The 22,965-nt window shown below is 39.7% G+C and overlaps 2 protein-coding genes across 8 annotated transcripts in view; one reads left to right on the top strand and one right to left on the bottom strand.

Annotated features, from left to right (window-relative positions):
- The window catches only part of ATAD1 (ATPase family AAA domain containing 1), a 66,192-nt gene that overhangs the window by 36,290 nt on the left and 6,937 nt on the right, over positions 1 to 22,965 (bottom strand). For 2 of the 6 annotated variants that reach the window (XM_047701734.1, XM_047701733.1), the window contains one exon: positions 6,261 to 6,432. In XM_047701734.1, coding sequence (XP_047557690.1) covers positions 6,261 to 6,432 — 172 coding nt within the window. Of the gene's footprint in view, positions 1 to 6,260; positions 6,433 to 9,107; positions 9,129 to 9,704; positions 9,725 to 10,208; positions 10,343 to 22,965 lie in introns of those variants that run through there. The other 4 variants (XM_047701735.1, XM_047701732.1, XM_047701736.1 and 1 more) reach the window with 4 other exon arrangements.
- PTEN (phosphatase and tensin homolog) overlaps positions 11,141 to 22,965 on the top strand; it is a 124,821-nt gene continuing 112,996 nt past the window's right edge. Inside the window, exons 1-2 of one of the 2 annotated variants that reach the window (XM_047701730.1) lie at positions 11,141 to 11,270; positions 14,449 to 14,543. In XM_047701730.1, coding sequence (XP_047557686.1) covers positions 14,482 to 14,543 — 62 coding nt within the window. In that variant the 5' untranslated portion in view covers positions 11,141 to 11,270; positions 14,449 to 14,481. The remainder of the gene's footprint in view (positions 11,271 to 14,448; positions 14,544 to 22,965) is intronic. The other variant, XM_047701731.1, reaches the window with a different exon arrangement.

Raw genomic sequence — 22,965 nt, 5'->3', positions numbered from 1 at the left:
TTGCCCCAGGGGTACACAGTCTGTGAATCATTAGGCTTACCTACTTCACAGCTCTCACCATAGCACATACCCTCCCCATGTCCATAACCCAACCACCCTCTCCATCCCCCCTCTCCCCCCGGCAATCTGCAGTTTGTTTTGTGAGATTAAGAGTCTCTTATGGTTTGTCTCCCTCCAGATCCCATCTTGTTTCATTTTTTCCTTCCCTACTCCCCAAACCCACCACGTTGCCTCTCAAATTCCTCATATCAGGGAGATCATATGATAATTGTCTTTCTCTGATTGACTTATTTCACTCCGAAAATACCCTCTAGTTTCATCCATGTTGTTGCAAATGGCAAGATTTCATTTCTCTTGATGGCTGCATAGTATTCCATTGTATATATATACCACATCTTCTTTATCCATTCGTCTGTTGATGGACATCTAGGTTCTTTCCATAGTTTGGCTATTGTCGACACTGCTGCTATAAACATTCGGGTGCACGTGCCCCTTCGGATCACTACGTTTGTATCTTTAGGGTAAATACCCAGCAGTGCAATTGCTGGGTCATAGGGTAGTTCTATTTTCAACATTTTGAGGAACCTCCATGCTGTTTTCCAGAGTGGTTGCACCAGCTTGCATTCCCACCAACAGTGTAGGAGGGTTCCCCTTTCTCCGCATCCTCGCCAGCATCTGTCATTTCCTGACTTGTTAATTTTAGCCATTCTGACTGGTGTGAGGTGGTATCTCATTGTGGTTTTGATTTGTATTTCCCTGATGCCAAGTAATGTGGAGCACTTTTTCATGTCTCTGTTGGCCATCTGGATGTAAAGACATTATTTTCTATTCCTACTTCACTAAGTAAGAGCTTTTCTAAAAAGAATGAATATTTTAATTTTAACAAAGGCTTTTTCTGCATTTATTGAGATAATCATAGTTTTATCCTTTAATCTGTTATTATAGAACATTATGAATATATTTTTTCCTCAATTGAAGCCAGGCTTAAGCTCCTGGAATAAATCCCACTGGTAATAATATGCTAACTTTTTTTATGAACTGAATTCAACTTGCTAGTATTTTAGGATTTTTCTATTCATTTAATTGAGATAACTTACAGCCCACTGCAAGTTTTAAGAATATTAAGCTACCCTCATAAAAAGATTTGGTGACTGTTTCCTCTTTTAGAGTTTGTATAAAATTGTTATTATTAATTTGTTCCTTAAATGTTGCTAGAATTTGCCAGTGAAATTCTATGGGCCTGGGTATTCTTTATCAAAATATATATCCAATATTAACTTATTTCATTGGTATGGGACTAAATATTCATGTCTACTTCTTAAGTCAGTTATGGCAATTTATATTTTTCTAAGAGTCTATCTGTATCATCTAAGGTTTTTAAATTTATTGGCAGTTATTAATTTTCCTTATTTTAATGGCTACAGCATCGTCATTATGCCTCCTCTATCATTCCCAGTAATATTAATCGGTGGCTTTCTTTCTTTCTTTACTGGTTTTACAGAACTGTCAAATATTTCTGTATATTCAAATAACCAACTTTTTGGTTTCACTGGCTTTCTCTACTGTCTATTCATTTTCTATATTTTTATTCATTCTTTATTGTGTAGTCTATTTTCTATTAATTTTCCTTCCTATTATTTCTATGCTTTTATTATCCATGGGTCTATATTAAAAATCTTTTCTTGAGCTTAAGTTTGATATTTACTTTATTAATTTTCTACCTTTTCTAACAAACAAGACTATAAATTTCTCTCTAAACAATAATACATTAAGTTTAATTTGATATTTCTTTTTTAAAGGATTTTATTGTTTTATTTGAAAGTGAGAGAGAACATGCACACACATGCATGAGCAGGAGGAGTGGCAGGCAGAGGGAGAAGCAGACCCATTGAGCAGGGAGCCTGATGTGGGACTTGATCCCAGGACCCAGAGATCATGCCCTGAGCCGAAGGCAGACGCTTAACAAACTGAGCCACCCAAGCGCCCTCATCATAAATATTTTCTAATTTCTACTATGTTTTCTTCTACCTAAAAGTTCTTTAGAGATGTTTCTTACTCTCTGAACTTACTGCATATTTAATGACCTTACTGTTCTGCACAGGAGCTGGGGAATGTAATGAACTTTCTACCTGTGCTATGAAACTTGACATGTGCTTTACAACTTAGTATCTAGTTAAATTTCGCAAATCTTTTGGTGCTTTTCAGATACTTACCCTGCATTTAGAAAAAAAATTAATTTATTTGTAAGAGAGAAACACAGCGAGAGGGGGAACACAAGCAGGAGGAGTGGGAGAGGGAGAAGCAGGCTCCCGGTGGAGCAGGGAGCCTGATGTGGGACTCCATCCCAGAACCTGGGGATCAGGACCCAAGCCAAAGGCAGACTCCCAGCAACTAAGCCACCCAGGCACCCCAAGATACATACCCAGCATTTTCTGACGCACAATATACTATATGTGGCCACTAGATAATGCTGTTACTTATGTAAATCTGCTATATCTTTACCATTAAAAAAAAAACAGTTTCATTTGGCTACATCAAAATAAGCTTCTGGACAGCAAAAAAGGAAGTAATCAACAAAACTAAAAGGTAATCTACTGAATAAGAAGATATTTGCAAATTACATATCCACTAAAAGGTTAGTATCCAAATTATATAAAGAATTTGTACAACTCAACACCCCCCCCCAAATAATCCAATTCAAAAACTAGAGAAAAAACTGGTTACCAGAGTGGAGGTGGGTGGATGGGGGGGAATGGTGGGATTAAGAGCACACTTGCCAAGCCGAGCACTGAGTAATGTATAGAATTGATGAATCACTATTATTTTACACCTGAAGCTAATATAACACTATATGTTAACTACATTGAACTCTTGTTAACTCTACCAATTACTGAAAGCAACGTTAAAAACCTCCCACCAAGATGACAGATATATTATTTCTCCGTACAGTTTTACCAGTTTTTTGCCTTATATATTTTGAGGCTATATTAATGGTGTACACAAATATAGAAATGTTGTATCTCTTGGTGAACTGAATCTTTAATCACTCTGTAATGAACCTTATTTACTCTAACAGTGTTTTTGCCTTGAAATTTATTTTCTCTCTGTATGGTATAGGCATTTTCCATCTTTTCACTTTCAACCTTCCTGTGTCTATACTTCATATGTGTCAATTCAACTAATAGTATACCGCTTAAAATTTCTCTTTTCAAACCATTCTTACATCTTTATCTTTAGATGAATTACCAAAGAGGGTACAATCTTTTGGAGTCAAAGATGTATGGGAATATTGTCTATGAGACACCCTACCTTGGAATGGTCCTGTGCTTTGTATCCTGAGCTCCTCTGGGCCATAAAAACTTAAGTTCAAATTCAGCAGCTTCGGCAAACTCCCCCCAGTGTGAAAGGTGGCCATCAAGCTCATGTTATCTTTTCCAATCTTTGCCTTCAGTTTTTTTTATCTGAATTTCTTACTTTCTTGCCAGCTCATGAATACCTTTAAGAAGACTTAAAAAAATATTTTATCTACATCATTTAGTTGTTTTTAGCAGGAAGATCAGTTACCCTAACCGACCTGTTCATTCTCCACTGGCTTCACTTCATCCTTCCATTCCCTAAATGAAGGCTTAGTCTTCAGCCTAGTATTTATGGTGTTTGGCACCTCCTTTAGAGACCTCCTCACTTCCAATACAGTTATCAGCATTTATCCTCTTCACAATTACACTCAACAAATATTTGAATGTATAAATCCTGATGGTGGTAGGAGGAGGTGAGGAAAACCCCACAAATGATCCGGATCTACGTAAGAATAATCCCGGGGCCTACTGCATCCCAGCTGAGCTCACTTCTCTAATATGCCCAATTACTTCTGAGCATCTGATGAGGAACCTCTGTGGACTGACCTTTTCTCTGAGATTTAGACCTACGATTAACTGCTGGATAAACATTTACCCCTAGGTGCCTTATCCCCAACACGAACTCAATATGCCCAAATCAAATATCATCTTCCCATAAACTTGCCCATCTATCAGTTTCTAAACCTCTATGAAAGTTACTATGAGTCTTCGAGGCCTCCAAACAAATCCTGGATTCATTTGTTAAGATATCCTTTTTCTTTTCCCATATCATCACCAAGTCCTGCCAGCATCCATTTTTATTGGTCTACTTCACCCATTCCATTCCTTTCGTCACCCCCTTATTCTACGTCTTTGCTAGGCCTACTGCAGTCTGGTTAAGTCTATGCAACAGATCTTGCTTCTAGTCTCCTTAACCCCAGGTTCCTGCTATATAATACTGTGACGTTAATTATCCTTAAAACACGCCTTTGCCTATCACTCACCTACTCAAAAATCTTTAACAGGTAGTTTGACAGTTTAGTAGTTTACCACTGCCTATCTAGAGGACTTCAACTGGTCAATAGGGTATTTCAGTAGCTGGCCAGGGAGGTAGGGAAGGGACAGAGGAAGGCTGTCAGAGAAGCTAGAGCCCCTGACCAAGCAAACAACATGCCTCGTTCTTGGTTAATAAGGACTTACAAAATGTTGTGGAATTTTTATCAGCCTCTGTCCACCCACCAAAAAGAACAGGGAAGGAAAAGTAGAGGTCTTTTCCCCCGACTTTACACTTTATTCCCTTACCTCTCCCTCCAAGGTCTACTAGCTAGTTGCTTAAACACTCTATTCCAACCTGACCAGTCTATTTACTGTTCCTGCAACAGGTCTTGCTATTCCTACAACCGTCAAGATTCTGTTCAAGATCTCCTTTCTACTCCAAATTGTCCTTGCCTATTTCAGTGGCCAAACTCAACTACCTTAATCATTATTGACTGCTCTCTCCTCTAAATGCCATATAGTTTTTGTCTACTCATTAGGCAATCAGAATATGCTACTGTAATATTATCATGGATATGTCTTTTTAATCCCACCATGGACACTATGAGGACCAACATACAGTCTAACACTTCGTGTACTGATATTTATAATACTATGCACACGGTTATTAATAAAGGCTTAAAGGTAACAATCCATTCATGTATTATTTAATACCTTTGTCTGGCTTTCTACATCTTCCATAGGTATGTTCCAGGAGCTCTTAGAAGCCAAGAAAATAAACAAAACTCTCTGTTTTAATAGTCACATCTTCGCTTTTGAAATTTTTGAAAATGGTATGACTTACCAGTACCCTGACCTCAGACTCAAACTGACTTGCATCATGTGGGTGGCAGGGAAAGCTGCACTTCAGCTGACACATGGATATACTTAATTAAAACATACACACACTGCACTGGTCAGACTTCTCAGAGTTATAAATTGACAGATATTATGACATAATCTAGACCCCGAGTCACCTACTTTATAATCAAATTCAGAGAACAAACTCACAACTGTTCAAATTGCTTTTTGGATACAAACAGTAAGTAGTATTCACAAAACTGTGATTTTCACTGATTTAAGAGCTATGCGTAGCACCCTAAAGCAGTCACTTACTGACATCCTGGTCTGCCACACTAGCCTATAGTATTTGAAAGAACAAGATTTATCTGTCTTTTATCCTTGGCACCAAGAATTTGCTAGGAGCTCAGTAAATGTTTATTTACTGAATGCATCACAGTCACAACACACAGAACAAATTAAAAAATTAATGAATATGAACATCTTGCCCTCAAATAGCAAGAGAAACTTGAGAGGCTTCTTTAAGTCTTTTACGTTTTTGAGAAAGAAGAGAAACCAAAACAGGTATGTCATAGAAAATGACTACAAGAGGCAGTTACTGAAAAAAAGAAAAAACACCAAAAACCAAAAATAAACCTACTTATAGTAATAACATTTAGTAATTTAATTAGAAATTAGTGAGTTTGCAAGTATAAGACAGCTGATTAGTACTACCCACACTTAAAATGTCGTGCAAACCAAAATGCATACCATTACTAAAGATAAATTGTTTTGTTTAGTCTGTTGAAAACTTTTACCTAGATTCCTTCATTCATTACCTGACAAATTCTAATGAAGATGTTCACAACAAAATACTGGATTATCTTTATTCTCACCCCTTTTTATCCTAATAAATTACACAGTTAGAAAGGATTTGAAAAACAAATATTTTTTTTTAGGAATAATAAAATTAAACAGGACATTCAAACACATTTTCACCTGGGTCTTAGAGAACTTCTCATTAATTTATAATTCTACCATATCCTTGGTTTTATGGAAAAATACCAGCTAGCTCCAAGAAAAAGTGATCCTCAAACGTTTCAGCCATACCTGTTTCTGAGCTTCTACTTTTTGCTTTCTGGTTGGGTCAATTGCATCTACCATCCATTTGATTGTAAAGTATGTTACTGCACCAAATATTGTCAAACGGAAAATTAAACCAACAACTTCATTCCGACTCAAGGGACGAGAAAAGGCTTCAGCATGTACCATCTTGATTAACCTTAAAAAACAAACAGAAATGTCACTAAATAACTAGATTCATTACAACTGGGAGACTGATAAGTAGCTTAAACTTAGCAATAAAAACTAACTTCTAGTCAAATTCAACATTACCTAAGTGTTTTAAGGAAAAATGAACATACCAAAAACTGAGGTTTATTAGACTTTTTAATGAATTTTCCTTAAAGCTCATATAATTTAAGTAACAATAATTCTGCAAGAATGCAGTCAACATCTTACAGTATTTACTCTTTTAACACTTTTTAAATAACTATTTCAGAAAGCCTAGAGATATATTGACCAAAACACTAACCCAACTGAAGAAAGGCAGCCAGACAATGAAATACTTTACTAATGTGACGGTAGGAATTTCCCCTAAGTACAATGTACAACAACAATTTTTGAGTGAAACTGAAACTGAACAGACTCGCTTTTTCCTCAGGCTTACGTTTCAGGTTTTCGAGGCCTGCTTAAATTTAAACATGCCATTTTCCCTATTAATAAGTGACATGAGGGGCGCCTGGGTGGCTCAGTGGGTTAAGCTTCTGCCTTCGGCTCAGGTCATGATCTCAGGGTCCTGGGATCGAGCCCCGCATCGGGCTCTCTGCTCGGCAGTGAGCCTGCCTCCCCCTCTCTCTCTGCCTGCCTCTCTGCCTACTTGTGATCTCTGTCTGTCAAATAAATAAATAAAATCTTAAAAAAAAAAAAATAAGTGGGGCGCCTGGGTGGCTCAGTGGGTTAAGCCGCTGCCTTCGGCTCAGGTCATGATCTCGGGGTCCTGGGATCGAGTCCCGCATCGGGTTCTCTGCTCAGCGGAGATCCTGCTTCCCTCTCTCTCTCTCTGCCTGCCTCTCCATCTACTTGTGATCTCTCTCTGTCAAATAAATAAATAAAATCTTTAAAAAAAAAAAAAAATAAGTGACATGAAATGTTTTGAGCCATCCTATTGTTTTCAACCACCCGGCTAAATGTGAAGCACTAGAATCTTCAAACATTTTTAAACCACAAGAATACAGCAGTCACCGAAGACAGTAAAAAGGAGGCAGCATGCCTACTTTTACCTGTATTTCTGAGCAGCTACCTCGATCACATACAGACTGGCAGAAGGCACGGACACCCCTGTCAATAAGGCGATAACTACCCAAAACAATAAGGCTGTTATGGACGACGGGACTGTCACATTTTGGAAGACAGGATCTCAAATTCTAATAATGCTATTTTTCTCTCATGGTACAGGACCAAGCTGAGTGCTATGCTATGTGAGAAAGAGAGAGAATATATTCTGCACTCATGTGAAAAGGAATAAACCAGAATTTGCACAGATGGCTCAGTAATGGGTAAAAATTAGGAACTGCATAGATTCCTATCTATGGTCCTTCCTCCACCAAAATTAGTTTCCTTTGTCAGTACTACTATTCAGTTAAAAATCGTCTTCACCTCCCACCCTCTGGAATAGTTCCAAGAATTTTTAAATTCCTTAGATCCCTCCCTCCTTCCATTCAAGAGTATATACTTCTCTCTGATAAAAAGACTTCAAAGCTTTCCCTTTACAAGACTGACAAGTGTTCAAGACTACCCTAACCTAGTCTCAAAGATTAATGTTTAAGCATTTTACTTCTCACCACTTCTCAACAAGAACTTTCAATAGCTGGAGTGGCTGGTGTCTAAAAAGGCCATGTGTATTTTCCCTCCACCATATTTGCCTGGTACCCTGGATAGAACATTTCTCTCCCTTCATCTAGGATTAGTCAAATTCTATCCAAACTTCAAAAACCAACTTTACCTTCCTTCTTCATCTTTCTGTCACATACAGGAGACACCATTCAGTAATTATCTGTTCAACAGACAAACTGCAACTGCAGAAACACTTCCCAGTCAATTATTTCAACAAAAATGCTGCCAGACTTTGAACGGTTCCCCCCCCCAAAATTTCTAGGTTTCTCCCTTACCATTTACTTCACAATAGTACGTTATTTAACTTAAACTTAACAACAAAATAACTGAAGGCCTTCATTTCAGATACAGAACCTTTGAGCTAGGGACATTAAGTGACTTAATTCACACCATTAAGCACCTATTGAACATGTATTTATAATGCCTACTATATACTGGGTATACAATAAGGGCTAAGATAAAATTACTGTCCTCAAGGAACACACAATTCAGTTATTACATTAATTATATCTTTAGAAATGGAGCTAGGGAGGAAAAGCCATCTAATTAAAGTCTCTCCTCATGCAACAAATCCAAGTGTGCTTTCATCCATCAGCATGGATTCCTAAAGATAAGTTAACAATAGTCCACTTCTTAGAAGTAAAAAAATGACTTCTCTACCCTTAATTCCAACACAGTAAATCTGAAAATGCAGTTGGAAGATGTGGTATCATTACGCGGGGATATGATTCACAGATGGAGATAAACCAATAGGCAAAAATCAAGGTTTTATTCACTTAATTTGTGAAAACTCGTGATATTCGAGTAAAACGTTCTCATTTATTTGAAAGTTTTGTTAGTAGTGATAGAACCGCCACCTACTGGATGTTCACGGAACTACATGAACAACTAGGGCAAGTTTCAGTACATCCCAGTCGTCGAGGCAATGAGTTTTTAATCCTATAAAAAATTTCAAGACATCAAACCTGTTATCTATACATTTTCCTATATTTAAATTAGTACCTGCAGGAGAGTACTCTAGACCTACGGCATCGCTTAAACCAGTAGTCCGTCTTTCACAATGACTTTAAAATCCTGAAATGAAACCGAAAGTCCTCCTTGTCGGTTGTAACCGTATATACTTTATTGTCCAGTCATCTATCATTCAAAGGACATGGATCTACCTGCAATGTAAGCAAGCAGCACTGCAACAGAATACACAACAAAAGCTGCGTGTGCACCCGATAGTAGGGAATGTATTTCAGTCTTGTATAAGCAAACATTAAAAATCAACAAAATACACAAGTATGTACAGACAGACGGACGCTGTTACGTACAACTAAGGAACAGGGCAAAACCCTGCAATGCACAGTTGTAGGTCAGGCAAACAAGGCACCAGACAGTTTCATTTAAGAGAGTTCTCTCCGTCTCAGGGCAGAAAACTTTAGAAATCGTACCCCTCGTCCGTGAGCAATCTACGGACCTCGGTTAGGAACCGAGAGTATGGTGTTTCTGTCCGAATTCACTGCAAGGTTGTAGGGAAGTTTTTCTCAACCCCAAAGTCCCAGGCTCGAGGGCAACAAGGCCCTAGGAACACAGCCTGTCACAATGACTGCCAACCTTCCCATAAAGGACAGGTTATTATTAACAGCACCATCCTCTGAGAATGCCCCGGCCCGAAGAACCGCCTCCGCCTCTGCACTAGGGGGTGGCAGTGCCTGTGCGACAGTCACACCCGGCTCCATCCGGCCGCCTCCGCCTCGGACCCCCGGTGCTGCTGAGGTCGTCCGGGGCGCCCCAGGCCCCCGCGGCGACCCGACTGTCTATTGAGAGTCCCTCTCAAATGGCCTAAGCCGTGGGGGGTGTGGGGAGGAGACGACGCTAACGAAGACCTAAGGGCCTAGGACGGGCCGGAAGCCAAGGCGAGGCCCGGGACGCCCTTGGAGGTTAATCTGCGGGATACCAAGGGCTGCGGGAAGCCGGGAGGGCTGCACGGACGACGGGCGTGGGAGAAAGGCGCCGTGACCTTCCTCGCGCGGCCTCCCAGATCCCAGCCGGTCCCCAAGGGAGCTCAGCGAGTTCCCGCGCCCGCCCCACGAGGCCCGGGAGAACCCCACTACTCACCCCGGGGCGGACACTGAAGCGGCAGGAGCCCTCAGCCACCCTCACACGGGAAGGAAAGGCCGCCTGGGGGAGAGTGCTTCCGGCGGGAGCTCAGCCCCGTCCCCTCGCACGGAGCATGCGCCGACCGCAGCAGTCGGCGAGGAGGGGGCGCGCTTCCGGGTTTCAGACCAGGCGGGGGCGGGGGCGCGGGCGTGGGGCGGTAGGGGCTTGAGGTTTTCGGCCAAGCAGGTTCTTTTTTTTTTTTTTTTTTTTAAAGACTTTATTTATTTATTTGGCAGATAGAGATCACAGTAGGCAGAGAGGCAGGCAGAGAGAGAGAGAGGAGGAAGCAGGCTCCCTGCCGAGCAGAGAGCCCGATGCGGGGCTGGATCCCAGAACCCTGAGATCATGACCTGAGCCGAAGGCAGAGGCTTAACCCTCTGAGCCACCCAGGCGCCCCACTCGCCGAGGTTCTGAGTTTAGCTACTGGGATGGGATAGGAGAAGGCGCTAATCGATTACAGGAGTCCCTTGCCGAGATCGCGGGCTCCGGGCGCGACACTGATAAATCGGGGAGCCTGCTCCAGAGTGTGAAGAAATGCTGTGCGTCCCCGCAGAGTTCTCTCCTGACTCCTCCCGGAGCCTTCCGCCCGCCCCTCGCCCCTCACCCCGCGTGCACACCAATAGGCTGCTCTTCTGTCTGTCCTTTAGCCACTGCTGACGCGCATGGCCACCCCCCATCCCTCACCATCTGCCTTTCAGTTTCTAGGGTGAGGTCACCCTCCTCCCCCGTCTCCGCGCTGACAAACACCTGGGGATGGCGCTTGAAAGCCGTACGAAACGACTTTACAGCCCACCCAAGCAGGACCCGCAGTCGGGACGGAATAGGTTATCTGGTGGCAGGATTTGCATTTCAGTGACTTCCCTTTTTCTTCTACACCTTCCCCTTTCCATAATGAGAGACGTGACCCAAGAGATCCCAAGGGAGCAAATCTGAAAGCCCAGCCCCTCTTGAACACACAGACTGCCAGGGGGCGAGATGATATTAGCCACTGTTTCCAGATAGAAGCATCGCTTCCTTCAGGTAGAGGCAGCAAGACCACCCTCCTCGGGAAGGCAGTTTGTGCCTTTCTGCTTTAGACATCGTCTTTGATGTCTAAAATCCTGTAACCTGATTGTAGGAGTTAATGTATGCTACCCTTTATACAAGCTTGTGGTGCCATAGTAAGGTTAATCGCTACAGTTTATTGAATCCCTGCCAGGTGGTCCCGCGATCTGCTTCTGTGTGCTTCACATCCATAACCTAAATTCCTCCAAAAAGCAGTCCTCTTAAGTAATCATGAGTTTCTGTTTTTCTAGACGAGCAGATTTTGAGGCTTAGAAACTTCCCTAAGTTCGTGTAACTAAGTGGCAAATGTCACTGGAACCAAATTTGATTCAGACCCTACCCTTTACACTTTCTCTTTGAGATAATAATTTAATACCAGTTCTCTTTAAATCCAGTTGAAAGAAGACCATGAAATGACCAAATCGTAAGTCTTTAAAGGGTGAGGATGGGATGGCAGGGATGTGTAAATATTTTTAAAACTATGATTGGATTCATTAACAAGAATCAGAATGGAATTTAATACTGAATGATACGAAGCTAGGTTTAAGAGAACTAGACTCGTTGTTTAGAGAGGATAAAGAACTTCGGGAAGAACAGGACGGTTATGAGATCAGGACAGTGTTCACCAAACCAAACCAAACCAAACCAAAACCACGGTTGCTCAGTAGTCTTGGAAGTAGACTTGGAAGAGACTCTCCATTGGTTCCCTGAGATTATCCTCAGTCTGAGTCATTGTTTGGGATGCTCCTGGGAACACGAATTGACAGAGCTAAAAGGCAGAGATTACTGAAGGAAAGAACTTTAGGTGACTAGGATAGGCTCACAAGTAAGGAAAATGAGCTGAGAAATTCAAGATGGTAATGGACTTCCATTATTCGCTGAGTGAAAATGCAGCAACTAAGGACCTCAGCTGCCTTATGCCGAGGACCAGGGTGGCCAGTCTACTCGGTCTGTCTGACACTAAGTGGGTTTTTGGACCGTAGGACTTTGGTGCTAAAACAGAGAAAGTCTTAGGGAAAGCATGAGGAGTTGATCTCCTATTAAGGACATCTTACGTGGATTCTAGAATGAGGTGGAACTCCCGATATGATTGCATCTAGTCTCAATTCACCTGGACTATGATTGTACAGGAAGTTGTTGGGTAAAATATGCAAGAGTCTGCATGCCCCCGAATAAATTCCCTGCTCATTTCTTTTCCAGTGGTTTGGCTATAAACCATGTACCTGCACCTATGCCTTTTGGACCTAATTTTCATTTAGCAAATTCTCAAGAAACCTCTTATGTCTGGGTCCTAAGACATCAAATTACTGTCTTCTCACATACTATGCACATTCATTTCCAGCTATCCCTAAGTCAGCTAAGTTCTTCCAGAATAGAATGGAGTGAACATATGCTTTTCATCCCAGGATAGCTTTATATAATTCCTGGCAGCACAAAACACCATATTTGGCCCACAGTAGGGGCCCCATAAATAATTCATTATGTATAATATTAATCAGGAAATTATAACAAAGGACTTTTTTGTAGACTTTCTGGGCCTTCCCCCGTGAATGTTAGAGTCAAGATATTAAAAATAATTATTACATTTATTATAGAATGTTGGGTTTTGAAGGGTTTTTTGGTTTCTGGTTTTGGGGGGGGGGTTGTTTGTTTTTGTTTTTACCAATGCTTCCGGAAATAGTTCATGGTAGTTCTTGCTACTTGGAACGGAATTATCCCTTACATTTGTTAGTTGGTTGGGAGTGTGATTAATTTGCTCTGCAGCCAAGGGGACTCTCTGCACTGCACCCCGAAGGGGAAGGGATTCCTTATATTGGGGGTTCTCCGATTTCGCTGTGGGTCTGTTCACTTGGACAACTTGGCAAAATGCAGATTCCTACGTTATAGCTTTCGATGCTCCCATTTAACTGCTCTAGGTTTTGGGGATTTGAATTTTGAGTAAGCATCTAAGATGGTTTGGATGTAGGTAGTTTGGGATCACATTTTGAAAAACTCCCCTAGTCAGTGAGGATTTTAGATGGGTTTTTACAAAAACCTCTGTGTTCCATCTCCAAAAGCCTATCTGGCCAGCTGAACCATTAAGTCATCTGGTGTATATAAATAAAAATCAAGGCAAGGATGTCTCACATTGAGATTCAGAATAAAATCTCTTTGGAAGGAAAAACAAATCCGAAATTGTTGGGTAAGTGGACACACTGCACCGGACCCTACTTGTTACTTGTTAGAAATGATTCTCTTGGCAGTGATTTAGAAAGCAGAATTTCAACAAATTTGTAGAATTACATAGCAGTGATTATACCAGTACAATAGGCACTTGGTAGCCTTGGTTCTTTTAAAAATATTTCATCAGAAAGAATAATCTTCATTATTGTTTTGACAAGTTAAATAGGATGGTTGGAGAAGGAAAAGTAAAGCCAGAATAGGAAGCTGTACCTGAAGCCAGAAAAGCACCAAGAAAGACTGACATTAAGTGCTTGAAGCTCCAGTAGAAAGAATAAGATGGCACAGAGGCTAAAGTAATGGAAAATTAAAATTTCAACAGAATGGAAGGAGTGGAAAGATGAATTGATAGCTGCATTCTATAAAAAGCACAGAGAGCCAACAGATGCAATATAGCAAAGTTCAAAGAACATGTTTCAAATTTTCTTTTCTTGCTTTTTACATTTAAAAAACTTACACATAATTTAAAACGTAGGTATGTGTAATTTCCTAATGTTATCAGGGTCGCACTAAGACACCGTCTTAGATCGCTGCATAATCCTTTTTCTTAAGCACTACTGCCAACTGGACTTTTTTACAGTTTATGCTAGCAATAAAGATTGTCTAGAACTTGGATATTTTAAATCTGCAATGTTTTGTAATAAAATATACCGCTCGAGTGATAGTATCTGCGGAAAGTCAGGAAGGATCAAAACGGGAATTGCTTGGGAAGAGGGCTAATCCCACTATAGACTCATTAGCAAAAGTTTTAAAGCACACATGAAAGAGTAATCTCCCTAGGATTCATTTAGGACCCTCATAAATACCTTCCATATGCTTTTCTTCAGTGGGAGAGGGGATGCGAGGGATTGGGTGAGAATGACAAAGATGTGAATTCATCAGCCAAAATGGAAGGAACTGTAGTTGAAACATTGATTCTCAATTTCTGTAACAGCAGATTGATAGATGAAGCGTAAAACAGGACCAGATGCTGTGGTTTCCAGAATGCAGTTGGCTTCCCATGCTTTATGACCTGAAGCACTTATTGCTGTAAGTAGGCCACTTGCTCGCTCTCGTTTACCTGATTCGAGGAAAATGCCCTTGAAAGTATTTGGAAAAGAATGTGTGCTGGTACTTAACATTCTAAAAATTAAGATTGCGTAAAACCCCCCTTTCCCTCCCTTTTCTCTATTAGTCTGAATAAGTCATAACCCTGAAACATATGTGAAACTAAAATGGAGGAGAAATATTTGAGATCACCTTTTCTAAGCACAAAAACACCAAAATCTGTGTCTCTTCTGTTTGCCCTCATAATTCACCCTACTGAGAACCAACACAGGGTTCATCTCACAGAATTCTAATTGGGGTGTAAGTTTCAGTATTCTTTTATCTGATGTGAACTTCTTGAGAAAAGAGGATGCCTGGGACATAGGAGGGGCTTAACAAATCCTTCTTTATTTACAGAAGTGTAATTGACACACAAGTGTTATATTAGTTTCAGGTGTCCAACATAATGATTCCACAACTTTATACATTCCACCCCGCTCACTGCAGTAAGCATAGTCACCATCTGTCACCATACAAGGTCATTACAATATTGTTGACTATATTTCCTGTGCCGTACCTTCATCCCCATGTCCTACTTATGTTAAAAACAGAAGTTTGATCCCCTTCATCTATTTCATCCATCCTTCCACTCTCAATGGGCGTTTCAATTAACCGATCCCCCCCCAAATCTGACATATCTAATGGGGCTTTTTAGGCTCCATTCCTACAGGTTTAACCTGACCAAGGGAGAAAAAGGAAGGAAAGATGTATGGCTCAAGGATAGGAGATGTGGAATCAAGCCTTTTTACTGACCATAGGTATATTATTGCCCTGTTGTGGTAGGTCCATTCCTGATATGTCCACCAGAGAGCAGTCCCATCCTTGGTACCCACAGGATTTGAGAACATGGACACTGCAGGGGTGCCTGGGTGGCTCAGTCATTAAGCATCTGCCTTCAGCTCAGGTCTTGATCCCAGGGTCCTGGGATTGAGCCCCACATTGGGCTCCCTGCTTGGTGAGAAGCTTCCTTCTCCCTCTCCCACTCCCCCTGTTTGTATTATCTTTCTCACTCACTCTCTCTGTCATTTAAATAAATAAAATCTTAAACAACAAAAAAACAAAACACCATGGATACTGCAGTCCAACAGAACTGGGTTTGAATGCACAATCTGTTTTTTTACTAGCTCTATGACCTCTGGGCCATTTATTAAGCTTACTAAACCTCAACTTCCCCATCTTTAGTATGGGAACAATAACAGTATGCATGCCATGGAGTTTGCATTGAAAATTAAATGAGACAGTGTCAGGAAGGTGCTGAGCTCTATGCCTGGCACTTAGAAAGTACTCAATAAAAATGCACTGTACCACTGATGTTTTTAATACACAATGAAATGATGTTCCCTCCTTTCCAGAAGTCTGTAAGGACAAAGATTCCTTCCCATCTCCATAATATTTGCATGAAGACTTCACCTCTCAAGGTTCTAACCATAGTATCTTGTCTGGCAGTGTTTCTACTGACTGGTGAAGAGACCATGCCTCTCTCTTTGACCTCTTGCTTCTCTCATTCTCAATCTTAATACAGCCCTCTGGCTGACTCTTACTGATTAGTAGTCAACAAACCATTTTTGATAGTTATATAAAACCTATAAGATTCCATCCTTATGGCCACCAACAATTAAATTTAAAATATTGATCAATCCATGAAAATAGCTATCTGGATATTTCTCAGTTCACTGAAGACCATTATTGACATTGGCTGCTGTTCCCATCTGTCTAATAACAGCCATTTATCGAGCTTACAGTTCTTGCTTTCATGGAGTTCTAAAGACTAAAACATCTTATAAAAATGCAAGTCCTCACAGGGCTATTGATTTTTTTTTTAAAACTAAAGGTTTATCCTATATTTCATTTCCATGTATTATTCGTTTAGGGAAAACTTCCTCTCTTAGATTATTGAGTAGGTTGTGCACAAGAAAAAGAAATGGGTTCAGTGGGTGAAGCCAGACTAGAGATTTTAGAGGTCGAGAGATGTGCCTGTCTTATCTTTTCTTCGCAAACTACAACTTTCTTAGTACACTTGGGGACTATCATAATATCAGAGCTGCTATTCTTTGTATAAAATTTAATTTACCTGAGCACAACACATTAAAAAAAAAACATTAACTATGTGCAACTCATGGAAATGCTTCTAAAATTGAGGGAGTTTTCCTGAGCAAAAGAAATGCTATATCCTGTTTAGAGACAGAGTACGTGGCTTTCAAAAGCAAAGACAAGGTCAAACCTGGCTGATTTTAGATGCTTAAGAAGGAGATTATACTAGACCTTCTTCTTTCACCCTAGAGAGACCCCACAATAGTGTACTGTCAACCTAACATTAAAATCACCCTTCTCAACTTTTTATTGTCAGTGTTTCTGGAACCAGAAAAACAAAACAAAGGTGAAAGTAAGAAAAGAAAGAAAGCCTGTAAGTTGAGTCACAGAAGTACAGGAAACAAATTAAGTATACTAAGTTGGCTGTGCTCAAAGTTGCACTCAACTTCAGAACACTATACCTGATAGAGTTGCACACACCTTTCACCTTTCCAGTCCACTGCTGATTAAGTTTAAATTCCAGAGCCATTCTGAGAGCTGTCAGTGTTGAACGAGGCCAGTACCAGAGGCATGGCCCATACCTGTTTCTTTATGTCTCCTGTGTTCTCAGGTAAATGGTGTATGTATGTGGGGGGAGGGGCACACAGGGGACAATTAAGGAAAGGGGACAAAGAGATTGACCCTCCAACAGTGTTTCCCACCCCCTCATGGTGTTGTGCACAACGCAGAAGATATGCTAAGGATTCTTAACCGGCTGAAAGCAACATGAGAATTTTGTCTAGATGATCTTGAATCTCAAGCTGGACAGTGTTCCACCTTCCACATTCCAATCCGTCCATCATTCAGTCCCACTTGGGCTAGATGGACTGGCTTTCCATAGTCTGTTATCATGTTGTCCTCACAGGCTAGTGTTTAAGGAGCCTCCCCCAACTCCTTTCCTAGAACTCCCTAGAAAGGGAAACAGTTTGAGTGGTGTCTAAAGTCGTGAAATACAGTGATTGTTCTTTTTTTTGAAGTGGGGCAAGGGGAAAGAGTAAGTAATCCTGTTTCTTCGGTTGAGTGAATCATAAACGTTTCCAGCACGTGAACTTGCACATGTAAACAAAAACAGGAGACAACCAGAAACCCCTCTGGGAACATTCTTCCTCATCTGATAGGAAGGTGGGGGGTCTAGGGTATTCCGTTTTAATGACTGTCTCCAAATTCTGTCTCTGTACCCAACAGAGGAAAGTATTGCCAAGTTCAGAGTGTCGGGTACAAATACGGCCTCTCGCGAAATAGTTTCAAGCATGCAAGATGCAGATTATTGAGTACGGTATTTGAGAAATTCTGACAATACTAAATGAAAGAGCCAGCTCTGTGGCCTGCCCTGTGTTGGATAACTTTTCTGGGTCACCACTTCTAGAACTGAGCTAGTTCTGCCAGCTTCATCATTCCGTGATTCTGTGATTCTCTCTGACCTGAGTGTGAAGCAACTTCTGTTTGAATTTCTTCCCCCCTTGGACCCAACAAATGAAGGCTAAATTTGAACACTAGGTTTGGGAGTATAGTTTAAAATATTAAGTGATGAAGGTTTCCAAGAAGATTTGCCGGCCCCTGTTCCGCCAGTCATAGTTGGGTCACAATGTGGTTTCACATTTGTATGCTTGAACTGTAAAATAATTGATCACTGTATGTCTGGAAGAGTTCAGTTCCTTTAAATTCAAGGACTTAGCTACAGTTATCCCAACCCTCATCTCCACCCCTATCCCAGTCTTAAGGTCAGATGGTAAAGATGGAGGAGGTCTGCTCTTCTCCACCCTGTCCATGTATGACAAGTAGAGAATAACAGTAGGAGGCCGGGCCCGGAGAAACCATGCCCTTCTTTTGTGGAAAGACCAGCTGGCCACTAAGAATGTTGCCAAGGCTTGCAAAAATGGTACTAGAGAGAAAGCAAATGCAAGAAGGCATTAAATACCAATATACTAAGGCCTACATCAAGAACTTTTTTTTTAAAAAAGAAGTGTGGTTAATGTAAAATAAACCCTATCTTCCACAGCAGATCTGAGCTCATGAGCAACTGAGGGAAAGGAGTCTTTTCTGCTTTATTACCAGTATTATTGTTTCATGCTCTTTTAAATTCCCTATTTTCTATGAAACCTGGAACTTGCCAATGAAGGTTTCAGTTAACAAGACACTTTTCAGGAATGTACCTGTCACCACCTCCAGTTGGTGAGAGATTACTATGACAAATTCTGAAAACACTCACATAGATTCTCATGAATCATGTTTTAATTGAGAGCTGTAGAGGAAGCGTGCAGAAGTAAAGACATAGATTTATTTCTACCTATGAGTTCCCTTGGTACCTTCCTTAACAGAAAATAAATTTTACCTCTTTTTTTAAAAAAAAAATTATTTGTTTGACACAGAGAGAGAGACAGCGAGAGAGGGAATATAAGCAGGGGGAGTGGGAGAGGGAGAAACAGGCTTCCCATTGAGAAGGAGCCCGATGCAGGGTTCAATCCCAGGACCCTTGGATCATGACCTGAGCTGAAGGCAGACACTTAACGACTGAGCCACCCAGGCGCCCTACCTTTTTTTTTTTTTTTTTTTAAGAAGATTTTAAAATCTTGTTCTCTGGGAAGTAAATTCAAGAGTAAGAAATTCCATCCCATTTCTACATGGTACAGTTCACTGTTAATTTCGTTGACTGTTGACATACTGAGTGGTGTGTTAATCTTGGGACACATCTCTCTCACTGAAGTAACAAGCCAACATTAAGAAAGATAAGACATATGCATTCTTCCTTTGATAAAGACAACTGCTCCAATGTTATAGAAATGGTTAAGGAAGATCTAGATATATTTTTAGGAGGATATAATTTCAAGGAATCACATTCTCTCAGGATTGAAAGGAATATTACATGTTATTGAATCTTAGTGGTTGCCTCTGAATCTTGCTGTTATCCTGATAAAAATTGTTTTCAAATATTATAACAATATATCCTATTTGAGTTTTATTTTAAATTAACATATGGTAAAATTGTGCATATGTGCGTGTGTATAGTTTTCTGAATTCTGATACAGTCAGTTCATACAACCATCACTACAATCAAGACACATAACAATTTTATTCTCCTAAAAAACCACCTTGTGTGACTCCTTCCTAATTAGCTTCTCAGCCCCTGGCAACCATGGATCTGTTCTCCATCACTGTAGGTTTATCTTATGAGAATGACATAGCAATTAAATCATGCAGTATGTAGCCTTTGAGCCTGGTTTCTTTTATTCATGCATGCCTTCGAGACTCATCCAAGATGCTACATACGTCAATAATTCATTCATTTTTCATTGCTGAGTAGTAGTCCATTGTACTACAGTTTGTTCATTTGAGCACTGAAGGACGTTTAGGTTGTTGCCAGTTTTTGGTAATTATGCTGAGAGCTGCTGTAAACATCTATGTGTAGGTTTTTGTGTGAACAGAGGTTTTCATTTCCTTAGAATAAATACTGAGGAGTGGAATTGCTAGATCATATGATAAGAGTATTTTCAACTTTATGACAAATTGCTCAACTGTTTTCCACAGTGGCTGGACCATTTTGCATTGCCACGAGAATGTATACGTGTTCCATTTGTTCTGCATCCTCACCAGAATTTGATATCAACTGTATTTTTAAAGTATTCTCATAGGTATCTAATTGTGGTTTTAATTGGCATTTCCTTTAATGAGTAAAGATACTCACATTTTTTCATGAGCTTATTTGCCATGCATTTATCTACTTTGGCAAAACACCTGTTCAGGTCTTTGGTTCATTTTACAATTAGGTTGTTTTCTCACTGTTGGGCTTTGAGGATTCTTTATGTGTTCTAGGTACAAGGCCTTTGTCAGTATTTGTTGTCTGATCTATGTAACTATCCCTTCACCATGACCACACTGTCCTGTTAATCTAACGTTATAGCATAAATTAAAAATCAGATAGTGTGATTCCTCCAACTTTTTTCTCCTTTTTCAAACTTATTTTTGTCTTTTTCTAGTTCTTCTGAATTTCTGTGTTAATTTTAGGATCAGCTTGGCTGTATCCACAAAAATTCTGCTGGGATATTTAATAGAATTGAGTTAAATCTGTGCATTAGCTTGGGGAGTTAAGTTTTCTTGTCCCTGAACAGGTTTTCCCATTTGTTTAGGTCTTATTTATTTATTTATTTTTATTAGTGTTTTGTAGTTTTAGCACGGAGATCCTGCTTATATCTTGTTAAATCTGTTCTTAAGTATTTAAATAATTTTGGAGCTATGCTAATGATTTAAAAAAATCAGTTTCAGTTTCATTGCTGGTATATAGATAAGATTATTTTTGTGTTTTTACCTTATGTCCTGTGACCTTCCTTAACTCAGTTCTAGGTGGAGTTTTTTTGGTCACTTTTGGTTTCAATCATGTCATCTCCAAGTAGGGACATTTTCGTTTCTCCCTTTCAATGTGCATGCCTTTTATCTCTTATTCTTGCCTTATCATATGGGCTAGGAGTTTTAGTATAACGTTAAATAGTGATGGTGAAAGGAACATCTTTGCCTTGCTCCTGATCTGAAGGGGAAAGTAGTCAGTCTTACATCACTAAGTATGATATTAGATGTTAGCTTTTTGTATGTGACTTCTAGGAGGATGAGGAAGTTCCCTTCTTTCTTAGTTAGCTGACAGTTTTTTAAAAATCTTGAATGGATGGTGAAATTTTTTAAGTGCTATTTCTGCATCAATCGATATGGTTATGTATCTTCTCTTCTTTAGTCTGTTAATGTAATAGATTACATTGGTTGATTTTTTAAAATATTGAAGCAGCTTTGCCTTTTCGGGATAAGCCCTGCTTGGTTGAATACTTCAGTGTTCAATTTGATAAGATTTTGTTTGACTTTTATGTCAGTGTTTATGAGAGATATTAACCTATAGTTTTTGTTTGGTTTGGTCTTGTTTTTTTTTTTTTTTTTTAATTGCCTTTGTCTGGTTTTGGTATCAGGGCAATGCTGGTTTTATAAAAATAGGTTGGGAAGTGTTCCATCCTCTTCTATTTTTGGAATAGTTTATATAGAATTGGTATCCTTTCATCTTTATATATCTAGTAGAATTCCACAGCGTAATCATCCTAGGCCTGGGAAATTATATTGAAAGGTTATTTAAAAATGTCCTTGCAGCTATAGGATTCTTTAGGTTGTCTATTTTCTCTTTGATGAGTTTTGGTAGTTTGCTCTCAACAATTATTCATTCTACGTAAGTTGTCATATTTATGTGTTTTGAGATACTTACTGTGTTCCCTTAGTACCCTTGTAATTTCTACAGGGTCTATAGTGATTTCCTCTTTTTGATTCCTGATATTGATAATTCGTATCTTTTTTGGTTAAGATTTATGAATTTCATTTATCTCAAGGGGTCAGTTTTTTTTTTTTTTTAAGATTTTATTCATTTGAGAGAGAACACACACAGGGAGAGGGGCAGAGGGAGAAGCGAACTCCCCACAGAGCAGGGAGCTCAATGTGGGGCTCAATCTCAGAACCCTGGGATCATGATCTGAGCGAAAGGCAGACACTTAACCCACTGAGCGACACAGGTGCCCCACAAAAGATGTTTTTTATTTCATTATTTTTCTCTGTTAATTTTGTTTTCAATTTCATTTGTTTTTGCTCATAGCTTTTTTATTTCTTCCATTCTGCTCAATTTAGTTCTATTTTGCTCCATTTTTGGTTTTGTTTTAAGATTTTGTTTATTGATTTTAGAGAGAGTCTTGGTGCAAGCAGGGGAGAAGCAAAGGGAAAGGCAGAGGGAAACAATCTCCAGCAGACTCTATTCTGAGTGTAGAGAAAGATGTGGGGCTTGATCCCAGGACCCTGAGATCATAATCTGAGCCAAAGTCAGATGCTTAGCTAAGCCACTCAGGCACCCCTTGTATTTTGTTTGTTTGGTTTGGTTTTTTTGAAGATAAGTATTTGAGACTTTTTTTTTTAAGTCTAAGCATTTAATGCTGTAAATTTCACTTTTGCACTATTTTAGCTGAATCCTACAAATTTTGATTGGTTTATTTTCATTTTTGTTCATTTCAAAATACTTTTACATTTCCCTTTTGACTTCCTCTTTGACCATGGATTATTTAGAAGGGTGTTTTTACACGTTAGGAGATTTTTCTTTTCTTTCTTTCTTTCTTTTTTTTTTTTTGTTATTTAATCCTAATTTAAATCCATGATGATTGGAGAGTATAATTTGTATGATTAAAGTTCTTTCATATACTTTTTAGGCTGGTATTATGATCCAGGATATTGTCTGTCTTTCTGAATGTTCCACATACATTTAAAATAATATGTCTTCTGCTATTGT

This window comes from Lutra lutra, chromosome 14, assembly GCF_902655055.1.
Source record: "Lutra lutra chromosome 14, mLutLut1.2, whole genome shotgun sequence".
NCBI classification, from domain to species: domain Eukaryota; kingdom Metazoa; phylum Chordata; class Mammalia; order Carnivora; family Mustelidae; genus Lutra; species Lutra lutra.
Note: the sequence above shows the minus strand (reverse complement) of the source record. Positions and strands in the feature narration are given on the sequence as shown.